General features: G+C 41.9%; 1 protein-coding gene across 3 annotated transcripts in view; it reads left to right on the forward strand.

Moving 5' to 3' along the window:
• RPS6KA5 (ribosomal protein S6 kinase A5) overlaps nucleotides 1–3,060 on the forward strand; it is a 185,463-nt gene extending 182,403 nt beyond the window's left edge. For all 3 annotated transcript variants that reach the window (XM_061156418.1, XM_061156420.1, XM_061156419.1), the window contains one exon: nucleotides 1,271–3,060. In XM_061156418.1, coding sequence (XP_061012401.1) covers nucleotides 1,271–1,510 — 240 coding nt within the window. In that variant the 3' untranslated portion in view covers nucleotides 1,511–3,060. The remainder of the gene's footprint in view (nucleotides 1–1,270) is intronic.
• Nucleotides 3,061–19,673: the final 16,613 nt, after the last annotated feature.

Genomic DNA, 19,673 nt, shown 5'->3' on the forward strand with positions numbered 1-19,673 from the left:
GATTAACAGCAGGGTTTGCAGATGATCCAGATCTTCTCAGTGGCATGTGAGGCAAGGTTGTCACCTCAGCAATGCCTACACCTGAATCTAAGAAAAGTGGAGACGGGCTGCTGTGAGGAGGAAGCCAGGCTGAGGTCTGTGGAGCTCATCTCTGCATATTATCGTGTCCAGGAACGCACTGACTGTACTGATGTGGGCGTGGAAGTCAGGGGCTCTGTGCTGGGACTTTGTGGTTGGAATCTTAAAGCTCAGGATGAGTCAAAGTAATGGGTGGAAGGGAGTGAGATTGCTGACATTCTCCAGGAATTTCCAGTCAGTCAGTGGTTCCTTTAATTGAGAGGTAGCACTCCCCTCTTCAAAAGATTGATTAGAATTGGAACTCCTGGACAGCCTCAATGGTGGGTTTCGGGAGGGCCCTCAGAAACCCTCCCCATCGACTTCTGTACCCTCCTGGAGTTTTAGATGCAGCGGTTTAAGGTTTAGATAAAGTGGTTCCTAGGGCTTCCCTGCTGGCTCACCTCATACTCAGTAAGGAATCTGCCCACAATGCAGGAGACCTGGTTTGATCCCTGGGTTGGGAAGATCCCCTGGAGAAGGGAAAGGCTACCCACTCCAGTATTCTGGCCTGGAGAATCCCATGGGCTGTATAGTCCATGGGGTTGCAGAGAGCCGCACACAACTGAGTGACTTTGACTTTCACTTTCCTAGGACAAGCTGGAGCTGTGGTTGCCAACCACGCATTGTCTGTAAGTCATAACTGCGAGGAAGACTTCAGTCCTTTCACTTGCATGGCGGTTCCTCCTTATTTTTTTCTTCCCTTGTTACTCAGTCTCTCAGTCGTGTCTACCTCTTTGCGACCGTATGAACTGCACCACGCCAGGCCTCCCTGTCCTCCACTGTCTTCCAGAGTTTGCTCAAACTCATGTCCATTGTGGAGAAGGAAATGGCAACCCACTCCAGTGTTCTTGCCTGGAGAATCCCAGGGACCGGGGGAGCCTGATGGGCTGCCGTCTGTGGGGTCACACAGAGTCGGACATGACTGATGCGACTTAGCAGCAGCATGTCCACTGAGTCAGTGATGCCATGCAACCATCTCATCCTCTGTCGTCCCCTTCTCCTCCCGCCTTCAGTCTTTCCCAGCATCAGGGTCTTTTCCAGGGAGTCGGCTCTTGGCATCAGGTGGCCAAAGCTTCAGCATCAGTCCCTCCCTGAGTGTTCAGGGTTGATTTCCTTCAGGATGGGCTGGTTTGATCTTGCTGTTCTTCCCTAGGCCTTCAACAAATACAAGAGAGAGGGGTTCTGCCTCCAGAACGTGGATAAGGCCCCTCTGGCGAAGAGGCGGAGGATGAAGAAGACCAGCACCAGCACAGAGACGCGCAGCAGCTCCAGCGAGAGCTCGCACTCGTCGTCCTCCCACTCGCAGGGCAAGAGCACACCCACCAGGGCGCTGCAGCCCGGCCACCCCGCCGAGGGTGGCGCGCCTGAGAGCCTCTTCCAGTTCTCCGACTGAGCGCCTGGGCAGCGTCCCTGCAGCCCCGCGGCGCTCCCGGGGGCCAGGCCTGTGCTCTGAGAAGTGCACCCCGTTGGGCCCGCTGGCATCCACCCCGTAGGGAATTTTCCCAGGAAAACCCGGTTGGTTATCCTCGTCCAGAAGCACCAGCGGAGAACGGGACTGTGAGTGGAGCGCACGGCATGCGGTTAGTGACCGGGATGACGCCCGCAGGACTGTCCTGAGAGGGCAGAGACGTCTGTCCATCTGAGTGGGGCCGGTGAGGTTTGAGCCGCTGACAGTAAGTCACAGGGTCCTCAGAGGTCCGCCAGCAAGAGTTCCTAGGACTGTGATGATACCTGTGCTTCGCCTTGTGGGCATTGTGGGTTTTTAAGAGATATGCATCCTTTGAACAGTGATTGATCAGAAAAAGAAAAAAAGGTCTAACTGTTTTCCAAAAGATTCTGTCATGAATTTTATGTGTGGTGTATACTTTTTTCTTGAGAGAGGATTTTAACTTATTTTTATTTTATGGTTACCTATGACGATAACCTACTATTATTAATCTTTTTCTAAAAAGTAAAAAGAAAGGCATAAGAAGGTCCCATGCTTTGTATTGGGGACCTCTCTGAGATGCATGCTAAGCTACGTATGTTTTTAATTTTGCACTGCTCTTTCCTGGCAATTTGTTTTCATGGTTACTGCGAAATATTAAGGTACATGTCTCTGTTTTAAGTAATATTGCACTTTATAAAAAATATGAATAAAGCAAGCTGTTTTATAAAGTGCACTCTTTAAAGCATATGTACTGTATTTTTGCCTTTCCCCCCATTATCTGCTTTAGGTTTGCCCTCCCGTCCCTTCTGCTCAGGGTGCAGTGTGGTGTGTGGCGGAAGCGTCAGCCGCGCGGCGCCGCCGTGAGGGGGCCTGAGCGGGAATCCCCCTGAACACTGTGCTCATTTGAACACTGTGCCGTCCGCAGCGAGGCGCTCCTGCTGTGGTCAGATTATGTACATAATACTTTAGAACCGTATCTATGACTTGTCTGGAAGTATTTCTGTTCAATTTTAAATCCAGAAAGCATATTTTATAGACTTATGCAGAGCACTTGTATTGCTCAAAAGTTCCGAGTTCATAACCGAAAACAAGTGCTGTGTGCTGAGGACATTTTACTGAATGATCGCTGCTTTTTAAAATGCGATTGATTCATTCCCTATGCAAAAGAAGAAGTGGTAGGATTTGTGTGTTGTATTTTTTTTTAAGCCATCACACGAAATGTCAGGACTGAGAAAAGTGATTTTTTGCTATGTTTACAGGAATCATGTTTAAAAAGGTAATGCCCAATATGTTTGTCAGTTTTGTTAACAATAACCCCTTGAGCATTAGTTTGGAATTGGGCATGATATTTATTTATTCCTTTCTTGAGATAATAGCAGCATTAATTTCAACCAGTTATGAATACTAAAAATATTGCACTCTATGTAATAGTAGCATATTTATTACTGAACCAATGTATATATTAATAGCACAAGCAACAAAAATGGCAAATATTAAACTATTTTCAAAATGTATTATCCTGTCCACATTTTTGTTCACAATGATTATCGGACATAACTTTTATACTTTTCAGTGGCCCAAATGGCTGCATAATTCTCGAGTTAGTGAGAATTTTGTGCTTCTAGCTTTTGGTCCTTCTTAGTAATGGTGGGAAATCTGAGGTACATTATTACTGAACTCTGAGGCTAATTCACAGACTGTGATTCCATCAGGCACAGAGTTAAAATAACCAAGAAAATGTCCATTTATATCTACAGTAAGGTTGACTATATCTAGAAATGTGTGAGTTAGCTCCAAACATTTTTAAAACTGTGCATTCTAGGAGAAAATACTAATAAAGTGTAAACTATTTGTTGCAAAGGGACAATGATCCAGAAAGATAGTTGGTATACCCTAATGATTGATGGCATAAGTGATACATTGTGAATATTGGAAATTCATGAGTTTCATGTACATTTATTACCTTTGCCACTTCTGGAGGACTTGACAAAATGAAATGGTGAAATGGCGGGCAGAACACGAGGAAGGAAAGAGAAAGCTGGTTTATCAGCTGCTGGGCTTCCTTCATAATGGCCTTGAGGAGAGCTCGGAGCGGGGCCCATGGGGAATGTGTCCATCCTCACGCTCCGTGTAAACCCACCTGCAGTGTCACTGAGTGCACTTTAAAATTCACGAAGCTTTCATGTAGTCACAAAAAAGCCTAAAAAATACTTCACATGAAAACATTAAGTGAAAGGACTCGTCTTTGGTATTAGGAGAAGAATAGAAGTAGGTTTAAGACGAACAGATATGAATTAAATTCTCTGTGTGATAGTTTTGGAGATAGAACCAAGTCACCCCTTCCCCTCCTCCTTCCTGGCCAGTGTGTGGTTTTCATGTCATTATACGTGCTGACTCATGTATTCTGTAACTGTCCATGCTTAACTGAGAGGTGGGAATAAGAAAAGGAAGCGGTAGAGGAAAGACATGTTGAAAAGCCAGTCTCTTCTAACTGTTGTGCCAGATCCTGTGCTGAATGAGTTAAATTAGCTGTTTTAAAATTCATTAATTCTTCCAACCCTTTATAAAATAATAAACCATTGAACCGCTGGAACAGAAAATCAAGTCTCCAGAGTTAATTTCAATATTCGGGTCTGTCTTGAAATTGCAGATTCACTTACCCATGAAAGACTGCCTTCTATTTACTTTTTTGTACTACTGCTGATTTCTTAAATAACTGATATGCTGAGAACTTAACTGTGTAGATGGCTTTGTATAAGTAGGTTATTAAAAAAAAAAAAAAAACCTACTAGGGTAGCTGTGACTTTTTTTTTAATAAGAGAATTCATTTTGTATCTCAGTTTTTTCAAGTATGTTCTCAAATACTTTATACAAGTATACAATTTATTGTCTACTTACTTACCTTACCCTCATTCCAAACACCTGTTACTGTCATATTTGATAAGAACAGGGCACCAAAATGGTGAAAATTTCCACATTACTGACCTCATATGTGTGTGAGACCTTATATTTCTGTGTTCTCCTAATGACCAGTAATAGGAACACAGTTTGGTGATTGTGTGATCACACTTTTAATATTAAGATCTAAGTAAATAAGTTAAATTCAGATATGCTGCTTACACCACAGCAGTATAATTATAGATGAATTACTGTAATATAGTGAAATATCTCTAAATTGTTTGAGTTTTGGACCCTCAAATATCTTACCCTAGAACATCCCAATTTCTGGCCTTTAATTTATTTACACCATGCAAGAGTCAGCCTTTATTTGATACCTTTATCTGACATGAAAATGTTTGTAGCAGGCTTTAATGAAATTCAGAATTTAAATTCAAGTTATTATCAAACTCAAAGAAAGTAAAAGTAGTCATAAAATAGCAGATACATCAAAGTTTTTAAGTATGATCTGTCCAAAGAAAATAGCTGCTTCGGCGACATAAAGGTTTTATTTGCTATCATGTTAAGTAACTCCAAATTGTGATATTTCTTAGAGAGAATGTTTTCCTAAAGGGTAGTTATTTAAATTTTTTTTATATGGGGGAAAAGTGTATTTTCAAGGAGGCAACATTTTCATCTTAAGAACACTTGCTTAGTCTCCTTTCTTGCCTTTGAGCTTTCAAGATGTTTCTTCTGAGCCCCTGTCTGTGTGTGCCAGCTCCCTGTTCTGTAATTAGGTAATTGATGCTTTCATTCCCCAAGGCATTTGTCCACTTTTTAGTTCATGGATTTGTGAATTAAGCAGGTGTCTGTATTTTACATTTACCTCCTATTAGACCAAAGTTAAAGTGGTTCCCCAGTCTGTCTGTCTTGGCTTCTTCTGTCAGTGCAAAGTAGGTACTGCTCACTGTCAGCCATTTCCTTTCCATTATTCCTTCTGAGCACGTGGTGAAAACCTTGCTATTTTGTATCTAGAAGGAGACTTGAATTAAAAGACAGGAATCTTGGTATTTATTCATCAGGCTTAATTTTCCTGGTGTATTTCTGCCAGAATGGGTAGAAGGACATTGTGTGATGTTTGTCTGCTTATTAATAGAACAGTGCGTAGGCTGTCGTCAGGAGTTGAATACTTCAGGTCGGTCAGGTGGTATTTAATGCAGCAATTTCCCCCACAGCACAGGAAGTTGGGATAATTCCTAGCATTATGTGGCTTCCATTAGCCTTTAACGTTGCCTGACATTGTTAATTTATACAGTTTTATAAAATTTGTCTCTTCACTTAAAAAATTAAAATTCCATTTTCATTCTTGTTCCTTTCCCTACAAACAACAACAGTTTTGATCTTTTAGGTTTTGAAGTCCTCCTGTGTAGAAAAAGAAGAATAAAATGAATAACCCTCCAAAATGTCATGACTCAGAAAAGGAAATTTAAGTTGTGTGCACAGAATGCTACAGGTTTATTTCCTGGCATTTCTGCTTGTAGATACTTTGGAAAATCGTTGTTGCTCATGTTTTGTTTGTTTTAAAATTCAGTATGGTTGAGGAACTTGGCATTCTTAACTGCGGTTTTATTTTTAACTTTGTAAGAGGCTGATCGTGTAAATGCGCGCTGCTGGGTTGGAATGGATGTGTGATGATAATCCCCATTGAAGACCTGCTGCCGTGGTAGACAGTTCATTATCCATGACAGTTTATTTTAGGTCCTATAGTGCTACCCTGTTAGCTCAGATTATAAATACTGTGAAAGTGAAAGTCGCTCAGTCGTATCCGACTCTTTGCGACCCCATGGATATACAGTCCTTGGAATTCTCCAGGCCAGGATACTGGAGTGGGTAGGTCTTCCCGTCTCCAAGGGATCTCCCCAACCCAGGGACTGAATCCGCATTGCAGGTGGCTTCTTTCCCAGCTGAGCCACAAGGGAAGCCCGAGAATACTGGAGTGGGTAGTCTATCCCTTCTCCAGTGGATCTTCCCGACCCAGGAATCGAACTGGGGTCTCCTGCATTACAGGCGGATTCTTTACCACCTGAGATACAATGGAAGCCCCAAATGTTGGTAAAAGGAAAGATTAAATGCATAATAATTCTCATACTTCCGATGGATAAGGGGATATAAAGGTGCTACGTCACATATGAAGTTAAGGCTTTAGTACTAAAATTTTGAAAAATACCCTTAAAAACTTGACTGCATGAATTTTAAAAAAGAAGAGGAAACCACATTTACTCATACATAAAAGAATTTTTTAAAGGCTGGCATTTTAATTTATAACTTGTACACTTCTGCCTAAAATGGTCATGCAGCCTTAGGTGTGGAACTGAACACTTGCTGAGAATATTCTCAGCTGCAGTAATCTATGTAACTATGTGGATTCTTCCACAACTTTACATAAAGATAAGAATTTTTCTCCCTAGAAAGTAGATGGAAGAAAAAGATGAAGAACACTTTTTTTCGTCAGTTCTGTGTGGACACCTTAGAGTGAAAGTATTACCAAGCCACAGCTCACAGGGTGCCGCCCGCATCCGCTGCGGCCGGACTGTCTCCACGCCCTGCAGCGCTGGTGCTTCTCCCGCACTCTTCTGTTCTCCAGTTCCGTGACTGCGGACGTGCATCAGTGTGCCCCTGCACTGGCGTTTATGTTCTCAGGCTCCAAAGTCACTGCAGCGATGAAATTAAAAGACCCTTGCTCCTTGGAAGAAAAGCTGTGACCAACCTAGACAGCATATTAAGAAGCAGAGACATTACTTTGACGACAAAGGTCCATCTAGTCAAAGCTGTGGTTTTTCCAGTGGTCATGTACGGATGTGAGAGTTGGACCATAAAGAAACATGAGCCCTGAAGAATTGATGCTTTTGAACGGTGGTGTTGGAGAAAACTCTTGAGAGTCCCTTGGACTGCAAGGAGATCAAGCCAGTCAATCCTAAAGGAAATCAGTCCTGAATATTCATTAGAAGGACTGGTGCTGAAGCTGAAGCTCCGATACTTTGGCCACCTGATGCGAAGAACTGACTTATTGGAAAAGACCCTGATGCTGGGAAAGATTGAAGTCAGGAAGGTGAAGGGGACGACAGAGGATGAGATGTTTGGATGGCACCACCGACTCGATGGACATCAGTCTGAGCAAGCTCCGGGAGTTGGTGATGGACAGGGAGGCCTGGCGTGCTGCAGTCCCTGAGGTCGCAAAGAGTCGGACACGACTGAGCAACTGAACTGAACTGAACACTGGTGTTTCACTCACTATTTCTTAATATGTTTTGACTAACATTTATAGGTTATAATTAAGATCAAAGACATAAAGACTTGATTGGGGCAGAGAAGTAAATTTGGGGATGGAAATTGTAAAGGAGTAAGGGAATGATGATGCTATGTGAGGAAGTGAGCAGCCGCACAGCTCTGAGACACGGACGTTTGGTATGAACGTGGAGAGGACAGCAGTGCTCTCGACGTTTCAACGACCATATGGATAAAACCTTTTAATAATTTTGTCTACTGTGTGGATAAACTTATTTAACATGTTATATACAGGCTTTGTAAGGTGGCTGTTTTCCTTTAGGGGGCCCGTTGATAACTTTTTCCTCTGGTCCCCTACCTCCGTGCTTCCAGACTTTTTGTATTGCCTTTTGCTCAGACCCCTGACATTCTGTGGCCAAAAAGATTGGTCAAAACAGAGTGCTAACTCTACATAAGTAGTGATCATATTTTTAAAGTCTTTTAATGTAGTGTCGTGGAATACCTTTTAATATCTTTATTAGCCATTTGGAAATTTTCTCCTGTTAAGTGCCTGTTCAGGTTACTTGTTCATATTTATTGGGTTGTCTGTCTTTTTCCTACTGATTTGCTGGGGTTCTTCATATTTTAATGATAATGACATTTTGGTCTGATATATTATTATAAATGTCTTTGGTTTGTTTTTCCACTTTCCAAATGGTGACCTTTGATGATCAGAAAACACTAATTTTTACTGGGTCCAATATACCAATCTTTTCTTTTATGGTTAATGATTTTTGTGTCCTGTTTAATAAAGCATTACACCAATCTTATGAAAATATTCTTAAATTTTTTTAAAAGCTTGTTTTATCACTCACATTAGGCGCACAATTAACCTAGTGCTGGTATTTGTATGTGGTGTGAGGTAATAGCCAAAGTTCATTTATTTCTGTAAGAGTATTCACTTGACCCAGCCCTATATATTGAAAAGCTCAGTGCATTGCAGTTGGGATTTTTAAGTCTTCATAAATGATCACGTAAGAATTCTGATACCTTTGATCTTCTTCCAGATAGTCTTAGCTATTCTTGACCCTTTGAATTTTCATACACATTTTAGTAACAGCTTCTCAGTTTCCCTAAGAGACCTTGTAGATATACATTAGGGTTTAATTGATACTGCATTAAAAATATAGATCAATTTCAGGAGAATTTATATCTTTTCAATTTCGAGTTTGACAATCCATAAACATGGTATATCCTTCTACTTACTTAGTCTTGAATTTGTCTCAGCAGTGTTTTAAGATTTACATGAAGAAGTTAGATTTATTTCTAGTTTTTTTTTAATTTCTAGATTTTGATGTTTGTATTTTATTATCTAATTATTTTTGTTAGCATATAGAAATAAAATTAATTTTTGTATTGTCTTTGCATTCAGCAGCCTTACTAAATTCACTGTATAATTCTGCAGATTTTTTTGTGTCTTTTCATGCATATATACCACCATATCTATTATTTACAGAAGATATGTTGCATATATCCATGAAGAGATACTTGGGCGGGTGGCCCTCCTCCAGGGGACCGTTCCCCGCCGGGGTCAGACCTGCGCCCCCTGCACGGGCAGGCGGGCTGCTCTCTGCTTGGCGTTGCTGCCTTTGTGAATTCTCAGTTTCTCCAGAGAAGGCAGGACGAATGTGGAGCTCACTCCCGTGTGCTTTCCTTCTTTTAGGGACCACAGCGCCTCAGGGTCTGCCAGCACTGGTTTGCTCCTTGATGTCCGTAAGCAGATTTTATGTGTTTTATCAAGCTTTCATAGCTGTTTTCACTGGGAGAGTTAGTCCCAGTCACTAGCTACTCCACTGTGGCCAAAGCAGAGATCAAGTCGCTGTTGCCGCTTCCCCACAGTGGCTCCTGGCAGAGAGAACTCGGTCGTCACAGGCTCACATGTGTTCATTTTTCCCTTCATGCACTAGACATTTTTTGAGCTCCTCCTTCAGGCCAGGTACTATTTTAGAAACAGGTAATATTAGAGTAAATTAGATAAGATCTCTGCCTCTTGTTTTAAATAAAGGCTACTTAATGGCTTCTGTGTCCTGCTTGTACTAATTACAGACTTTGCTTACACGCAGGTGAGAGAAAGACTAAGACCTCTTGGGTGACAGCACCTTCCTATTTTATACACATGTTTTTAGCCCTTTGAAAAGTCCGGCCGAGATTAATGCAGTTCACGGTGCACGCGCAATACACCAGTGTTTGTTCCGCCTCTGCGAAGCTAAGACATCATGCTTTAATTCTCTACCTGTGAGTTTTCACAGCAGACAGACAAGATAAACATGTAAAAAACTCAGTTTGAAACATAATTATATGACAGTTTGAGCTGAAGCTCCAGGAACTGACTTGTGGAGAACAAATGTAACTCTGAGACGGAGTCTTGCCGAGTGTCCCCGTGAGTCTGACAAAGAACAGGCTGTCGTGCCTCACTTGTTTTCACAGGCCGCAGCGTGCTCGCCACATGCTCCGAGAGACTGAAGGACGGCGTGCTGTTCCCAGTCTTCCCGAACAGCTTAAATGTCGCTGGGCACACGGCACTGTTAGGAGGTAATGGTCACATAAAAAAGTTTACTTCTCTGTCCTTTGCTGTTCTCTCCCACTTCAGAAATTTTATCTAATGGATTATTTTCTATCCCAAAGACACATTCCAGAGATGAGCCTTTGTACCTCCAACTACAGTCCATTTTCATGTGATCAGAGGCAGTGGAAGAACTAGACCAGCATCACACAGAGAAGCTCTAGAAACTAAAGTGCACTCGGGACAGACCAAGAATCTTCAGCACCTTGGCTGAGTGTCCTTGGAATTACAGCCCTTTTAGAATGGTCTAAGAACCACCAGCTAAAAGGAGCAGAAGCCCGAGTCCCTTTGCTGTTCATCTGAAACTACCACAACACTGTTAATCCGCTGTGTGTGCTAAGTCACTTCAGTCGTGTCCAACTGTTTCCGACCCCATGGACTGTCGCCCACCAGACTCCTCTGTCCATGGGATTCTCCAGGCAAGAGGACTGCAGTGGGTGGCCATGCCCTCCTCCAGGGGATCTTCCTGACCCAGGGATCGAACCCTCGTCTCTTATGTCCCCCACACTGGCAGGCGGGTTCTTTACCACTAGCGCCCCCTGGGAAGCCCCAGTACCCCAATATAAAATAAAAAGGTTTTTAAAAAAGTAGAAGCCAGACTAAAGGTCACATATTGTATAATTCCAATTATATGACATATTCCAAATAGGCATATCCATAGAAACAGAAGTAGATCAGTGGTTTCCAGGGGATGGTGGGGCAGGAAATGGGGAGTGACTGCTTGCGAATGGGTGATAAGGTCTGGGGATGGTGAAAACATTTTGGAATTAGATAGTGGTCATGTCAAATAGATGGGGAAACAGTGGAAACAGCGTCAGACTTTATTTTGGGGGGCTCCAAAATCACTTCAGATGGTGATTGCAGCCATGAAATTAAAAGATGCTTACTCCTTGGAAGGAAAGTTATGACCAACCTAGACAACATATTAAAAAGCAGAGACATTACTTTGCCAACAAAGGTCCATCTAGTCAAGGCTATGGTTTTTCCAGTGGTCATGTATGGATGTGAGAGCTGGATTGTGAAGAAAGCTGAGCACCGAAGAATTGGTGCTTTTGAACTGTGGTGTTGGAGAAGACTCTTGAGAGTCCCTTGGACTGCAAGGAGATCAGTCCTGGGTATTCATTGGAAGGACCGATGCTGAAGCTGAAACTCCAATACTTTGGCCACCTCATGTGGAGAGTTGACTCATTGGAAAAGACCCTGATGCTGGGAGGGATTGGGGGCAGGAGGGGAAGGCAGTGGCAGAGGATGAGATGGCTGGATGGCGTCACCAACTCGATGGACATGGGTTTGGGTGGACTCCAGGAGTTGGTGATGGACAGGGAGGCCTGGTGTGCTGCGGTTCGTGGGCTCGCAAAGAGTCAGACATGACTGAACTGAACTGATCTGAATGGTTGCACACCATTGTGACTGTACTGAAGACCACCAGATTGTCCGCTTAGCACATTATTGACCGGAGATGTATGATGACCACAGGCATTGGTTTCTGCAGAAATCCCTCAGTCAATAATGTGTTTAAATGGTGATTTTATGTTCTATGAATGTTATCTTAATTTTTTCAAAATCACATACACCTAAAAGAACTGCCGGCTAGAGAGGAAGTAGTTATTCTTTTTTTTTTTTTTTTTTAGGAAGTAGTTATTCTGAGGGATCAGCTCTGTCACCTGCTGTCCAGAGAATTCCCTTCAGGCCTCCTTATTTCAGCAGCAACTCTATCTGAAACACAATTGATACTATGTTTGGAAAGCCTCTTACAGAGGCTTAAGTTGTTGGGTTCAAAATGAACATGCTTCCTGCCAAAAACCTCAAAAACCCAGCCTCACAGCGGGCACCTCCTTCGCCGTGTTCCCAGCGCTGGGTGGTGTTGGATGGACACTGACGCGCCCTGCGTTTTGCCGGCTCACACAGCTTCTCGCTCCTGTACTTTTATCTGCTCTGAGGGTGACTCCCTCACTTTTGGCCTCGTTATCATAAGGGAACCACCAGCCCCGTGTTGTACATACATTTGTCTTTGGTGAATGCTTTTCTCAAATATCTAATCTACCTATGTTAGCTTTCTCTCAGAAGCAGATTCATTTGTGCAGCCAAGTATTTTCTTGAAGTCATTTGGAGCAGTTATTTTTTTCCTCAAACACAATTCAGTTGAAGCACCAGAAAATTATGCTCCTCATGACTGTGCCTTTTTACTGAAAGTACAGTTGACCCTTGGATAACACTGGTTTGAACTGCACGGGTTCACTAATGTGTGGGTTTTTTCCAATAGTAAACCCTCACTCCAGTATTCTTGGGCTTCCCTTGTGGCTCAGCTGGTAAAGAATCTGCCAGCAATGCAGGAGACCTGGGTTCGATCACTGGGTTGGGAAGATCCCCTGGAGGAGGGAACGGCTACCCACTCCAGTGTTCTGGCCTGGATGGGGTCGCAAAGAGTCGGACACGACTGAGTGACTTTCACTTCACTTTCACACATTACCGTACTGCACTGTAACAGTTGCTTAAATCAGGATACAAAAGATCTTCGTATGAAGGAGGGCCGGCCAGCAGTTACACGCAGGTTTTTGTCTGCATTGAGCGTTGGCACCCTTAAACCCCCTGTTGTTCGAAGGTCTACTGTGGTCAGAGGTTATACTGTCTCAACTCCACTGTATATATTTAAAGTATATTTAACCTTAATAATTTATTTATACTCAGAAAATGCAAAGATTTTATCAACATGAGAGTGAACCTTTTAAATCACCAATTGAGATGGTACAAGAGACTGTTCTTTTGTCTGAGCAAAGATATGAACTATTTTGAAGAAAATTAATTTGACTTTAAATGTGTCAAAATGATTTTATAGCAAATGCAAATGAAGGTGTTTCAAACCACAAATTGTTTTACATATAATCTTCATGGGAAGAATATATATTGCAGCACAATAAAATCAGTACTTTTTATAAACTTTGAGTGGTGAATGTTTTGAAAGTATTTTTAAATAGTACTATTAAAATGTTTTTCTTAAAATATTTTTTAATATATTAGAATAAAGCACACCTATAATGTAGCATATTTAAGTATTTTGTTGTATCCTTAATCTAATTGTATATATGTTGTAAAACAAAAATGGGCTGGGAAGATAAAAATTAATTATTTGCAATAAGTACACTTACTTTACTGAGTGATTCTGTCTTTTAGATATTTGAGTAAAGTCTGTTGACAAGGTAGTCCAGATTCTTTAAAATTTTTGGTGCCCTTGCTTTTGAGACTCTTATTGGCTTCCTAATGTCAGGAAAACCCTACTCACCTAACAATTCAGGAAAGTGTTTCTGCTGGTAAATACATACAGTGAAAAACTCAAGTCTTTTCAAAACTCTAATTAGTGTTTAAATTGACTCATGTGAGCCATATGTATGTATGAAAGCTAAAAAGGTAACTATTTGTGACCATTCTCCTTAATGTATAATCTTCATTCAGTTCAGTTCAGTTCAGTTGCTCAGTCGTGTCCGACTCTTCACGACCCCGTGGACGGCACAACCTTCCATAATCGTTAAGTTAGTTTCTGTAGAGCTTTCATGTTAGGTTTTTCAAACATTAGCAGATCATGGTGGCTACAGTAAAGGGTTTTGTTTTAAATCTGGTAGCATACTTAGGGATCATTAAATTACAAATTATAATGTCAAATCTTCATACTTGCATTATAATTACTTAAAATTAGTCTGTATTAATAGTCTAAATAGATACCTTAGTTTGGAGGGGAAAAATACTATTCTGTTGTCTAGTTACTTAACAATTCACTTGTCCCTAGTTACTTAATAGTTCAGTGAAATATATTTGGGGCTTGTAACACCTAATTAATAAGACTTATTCCTTAAATGGACTCTCTGCTCTGCTGTGACCCTAACCTATGCTGAAGTGTTCTCTGATATGAATGATCATATCAACAATAGAGTATGAGATATCTGTAGTAAATGAAGGATAAGTCTACAGATAGTTAAGACTAGTAACACCAGCTTGGTTTCCTACAGAACTAACATATGGACTTCCATTGTGGCCCAGTGGTTTAAGAGTCTGCCTTGTGATGCAGAGGACACGGGTTTGATCCCTGGTTGAACTAAGATCCCACGTGGGGTGATTAAGTCCATGCCCTGCAAATAAACAGCCTGCACGCTACAACCAAGACCCGATACAGCCAAATAAATAAATAAAAAATAACAGGTAATAACATTCTCGAATTCCGGGATTATTTTAACATAGCTTTAAAGATGGCTAGAATTTGGACTTAGTACACCTTCAGAGTCCTAAACTTCGGTGTTTAAAATACCCAGAGGTAGGTATTTGTTTTTTGAAGATTAGGTAAAATAAAGAATGCATTTTGTTTACTTGGTTGATTTTTATCTAGACTTTATAAATGTGATTTTTTTTTTTTTTTAGCTACTTCATTGTTGGTGCCTTCATGCGAAATTTTAGTTTGATTAGTCAACTCTTTCCACTGAATTTTGGGTGTTTGAATTTCTTTTGTTTGGTTGGTTGGTTTGGGGGGTTTCCTGTGGGTGAGGTGATAACCTAAGGAGTTTCTGCAGCAGAAATATCATGAAATTTTACATGTCCCTTATAAAGTTGTGGCGTTTAGAGGAGTTTTTCAAAGCCTATGTTGGGAGGTAGGCAAATTAAGCAGAGCATCATAGTGAATTCTTTTTTTTCACAATGAATACATCTTATGTATAGAAAGACAAGCACATTTGGCAGTTTTTGCTAATATTCTGGGATTCTTTTCATTGTCACTGTTTTGCAAACTTAATAATGTTCCTTTCTGATAAGAAGCTGGCTGGAATTTACTTGTATTTAAAGAAATATTTTTAATATGGAAAAAATAAAAGCTTCACATATGCCTCTCATATGCAACTCTAAATTATCATTGCTCCATCAACCAACCATTCTAACAACTTGCAAATACATAGTTTTTCATTAAACTTAGCACTTTACATTGAGCATTTTCAAATCTTATTTGGGCAGATTTCATATGATGGCAGTAATATATAAATATTTATTCCTTTTAAGGTATTTAGACATTGGAAATTAATGGTTTGCTTATGAGCCATAGATTTAAGGAACCATTGTAGATGAAATTTTCATTCGTTTTTTGTAGATGAATTGCTTGGGTATAATACTATGTTTCTATATTCTAGGACTCTTGCCAAATAATAATAATTTCTTAATAGTGACCAACCTGTTATTAAATTAGCTCTTTTTGTTCAAATGAGCTCTGAGGCGATTGGGAACACTGTGTTGAAGTTGGATGCAAAGTTGACAGTTGTACACTGAGCCTCTCGGGAGAACCGGTGTCTCAGGAAGCTGTGAGTAATTAAGCATAACGCCCGTCATTCATGTGTAGCTTAGTCAGGGCCAAGCTTTGCTTGTCAGTGTTCAGTTTTTAATAATTACACTTGTCAGCATCTTAAGAAAAGCACATTTGTCCTTTAAAGGGAAACAGGGTTACCAGGAAAGAGCTCACCTTATTCTTTCTCTCTTTCCTGAACCGTTGGCTTTAACTGAAGAGCAAAATGTATTATGTGTGACTCTCCATGAGTATTGCTGGTGATTTTGCAGAAAACGGGTGGGAAGGCAGCTTGGTACTGGATTTCCAGACGGCCAGACTCTCAGCCTCTCTGCCTCCTTCTTCTGTAAAATAAGAATAACTACTTGTCCTCCCCTACCTCAGCAGCACAGCGAAAGATCAACTAAAGTAGAGGAAAAAATCTCTAAGGTGCATTGATCCCAGAGATGGACAGAATATAGATGTAGCTGTTGTTTAATAATGATGACTTTGTTACATAACAATTTAGTTGTGTCTTTACTTGATTCTGTATAGCGAATATCAGCATTTTGAAGTGGAAATTGATAATAGAGAGTTTTTTTAATTATGTAGATTTTTAATACTTAATGTCATCAAATAGTATTGGGGGGAAATTTCGAGTGTATGCTATAGATCCGAGTGTGGGTTTAGAACATAAAACTACACCCAGCTAATTTGTAGACTGCCTTGCTATTTGAGTTGGCTTGGTTATTTCATAGGCCTGCACAGTAGATCAGGTCAGACCATCGTCATAGCAGTATTTTTAGCATATCCCAGAACCTTAGAATCTAGGGACCTTGGCACTCATCCAGTGCAATTTCCTGCTGGAAGCCAAGCTCCTTCCTGGTGACCTCACTGATGCATGCTGAGGCAGCCTCTTCCTGAAAATGGTTTAGGGCAAGAGGGGTGTGCTGCCTCCTCCCTGCTTCGATGTTCCCCTTTTGTTCAAGAATTTCCTGACTTTGGAGCTACTCATGTTTTACAGTGCAATGCAAGCATTTACAATTCTGTATTGGACACCATCCTTACTTAAAGGGCCCGGGTTGGCATCATTTTCTGGGTTTTGTTTCATTTTTGTTTTCACCATGGTTTCCCCCATTGTTTTCGACCTGGTTTTCATCGTTGATTGGGTGGTTTTCTCCATTTTCTTAATAATTGGACCATATGTTCTTCCCTTTTTATTTGTATCTTCTTACACTTGGCGTTTATGGTGAGCACGGAGGGAAGGGGCGTCTGGTTCTTAAATGGGCTAAAACCTTGACTTCCATCCTTGTCTTCCTGTGGCAGTTGAGTTGATAAGCACCTCTTATTTTAAAAGGTCCTTTCAGGGCAGTGCCTGGGAGGGAGCTGAGCGGCCCTCAGGGTAGCGGTGTCCCAGCGCCCACGGCAGGGCCATGGCATTCCAGTGCAGGACAGCCTGGCGTGTCCGTTTTGCTTTAGCGGGTCAGGTTTAGGGCATATCTAGCTTTGATATTTAAATCCTCCCATTTGTCCCATCTTTGGGAAATGATAGTACTTTGGTTTTGCTATCTGGCCCAAAAATGCATCAATAAAGTAAATCACTTTAATCGTATCTTTTCATTTGGTTTCGCTTCTCTGTTCCTCTCTCTCCTTTCACACCCTCCTTCTCTCTCTCCCCACGGAATCCCTTCTGCTTTCTCCCACCTTTCTAAAGGAAGCTGTGCTTGTTCTTGCTGGCATTCAGGTCACCACCTCGCCAGCCTCGGGCTCCAAACCCTCTGCAGAGCTTAAGAGTGGGTAGCCACCAAGTTACCTCTTTTAGACACTCTTAAACAACTGTTTGTCGTCAGGTCACATCAGCTATGCAGCAGCCTAAGGTGGCCCTTCAGGCAGAAGACTCGCCAGCCAGAGTGGGTATGCTTCTAAAATAAAAGACCTGTAGTTAATGACCTCCTTCAAAAAAACTTCTCTTTTCAGACATACAGGGCATGTTCATCCCTGGTCAAAACTTTGTTTGCAATTTCAAAAGTGTTGTTTCTGAAGGTGTCTTTGCAACCCGTTGTCGCAGGCTCTGTTCGCTGCCTGATAAGCAGCGGCTGAGTCACCGTCCCCTGAATGCAGAGGAGCAGCTGTTACATTCAGGCCCCAGGCAGCCCGAAGCCTCTCCAGCTGGGACCAGCGACTCATTTATCATCAAAGAGGGGAGCTGCTCTATTTGCAGATGTCTGCTTGCATTTTTCTTTGCTTGATGTTTGTCATGGTCTGCTTGCCTTAATGAGGCTCTTTACCTGCATATCTGTCTCTTTTTTTTTCTCTCTCTCTCACCTTCATCCCAATTTTCCAATATTGAAAGTTCCCATTTTACGCTAGAAAGCAGCAGAAAGTCCTTTTATATGAAATCCATAAATAGGGTTTGCTTTGGGACTAGATAATTTCTTCTTTGGGTTGTAAACCTCAATTTGGGTGGCAATTAGAATGGGTTTTTAAGCTCTTGGAAAAAGCCCTTCCGGGGCAAACCTTTGACAGAGTTACTTAACTGGCATGCAATTACAATTATATTTGCATGATTTTTTTCCTAAGACTCTAGAAGAATGTAAGACATTCTGACAATGCAAGAAATAAAATTATCCTCAGATCAAGGATCAATTTCTCTCTTATATCTGCCTTTATGCCATTTTCCATTGTTTTTATTAGTATTAATCTAGTATTAGTCCTCCCCAAAGGAAGTGGTTGGATGTCTCCCACATTAAGTACATAGAAGCTTTTCTATAGCTGTTTTCCTGAATCCCATATTTATAATACTTCATGGTAGGATTTTTAAAAATTAATTATAGCTGGGCTAGAATCTTCAAGTATTAATTTATAATGAACTTGCCCTCTTCTAGGATTATTAGAAGAACTAAGCATTACATGTTTCTTTTGTTGCTATAAATATTCATAGTCATGAATGTTATTTGAATGCTTTATAACAGTGATAACTGGTATTGCCATTGATTAAAGGTAAAATAAGGAGTTAAGAATTTGTATACTAAGAGCCATTTACTGAGGATTTTCAGAATCCCATACTGCTTGTCTTTAAAACTTGTATAAGAGGCATGTGCTTTTTAACCCTCCTGGTCTGTAAGTTCATCTCCCCTTTGTTCAGGCAGGTCTGAATGAGTTGTCGCTGGAAGACACACAGGAGTCTAAAAGTGAGCATGGGGTGGAAATACGGCATCGTCTTGCCTTGGGGGTTTGGCCTGAACGTTTTTATATGTGGGTTTTATTCTGAACAGGGCAGTGAGGGCTTACTTTCTGTCAACTTGTGTGTGTGTAAAGATGTATTTGTTCAACTTTCAGCAAAAAACAAACCCGTGAGTGTGTGAACACCGGATACCGGGTTCGGACGTGTGGGGCGGTTTGGGGCAGAGCGCGCGGTTTATGTATAGTGTGTTGGTTTTGAGAACTGGGACTGTTAAAGTAACCCGCAGTAGCTAACAGTAATTCAGGCCTCGGGGGAGGGGCTCGGGTGAAGCTGCCGCTCGCAGAGGTGTGCAGGTAACCTTCTCGTCCTGCGCTTCGCTGCGCCGCGTGGCGCCCTAGACGGCGGAGGGCGCTGCCGCTGCACGGAGCTCTCTACAGGTCTGATCCGCTAGTTACCCGTTCATTGCCCTTCTTGAACGAACCCGTCAGGACTCAGAGACTCCAGGAGAGACCAGCCCCTGATAGATCTCGGGGAGAGGACGCCTGGGGCTTCCTTACCACAGCCCTTGGCGGCGGGTCCCTGCCTCCTTGGCCGCCTCCAGCCCACCCTTCTGCGCATCTCCTCCCTGCTCCCTCGGCCCCGACCCCTCCCCCTTATGCTCTGAAACGCACCCGCCTGCCACCCCTCAAGGCCAGCTTCTCACAGTCTTCCAAAGAAATACCAGTAGTTCCTTATCTAGACTATCTAGGCAGCAGCATATGATGGAATGAGCGTTAAGTTCAGCTGCTGTGTCAGCTAGTGTGGCTGCATAACAAATAACCCCAAAACCCAGTGGCCTAAAAACAACCACCGTTGATGGTTTCCCAGTCCCTATGGGTCAGGAATTCAG

Source organism: Dama dama, chromosome 12, assembly GCF_033118175.1.
Source record: "Dama dama isolate Ldn47 chromosome 12, ASM3311817v1, whole genome shotgun sequence".
In the NCBI taxonomy this organism is placed as follows: Eukaryota; Metazoa; Chordata; class Mammalia; order Artiodactyla; family Cervidae; genus Dama; species Dama dama.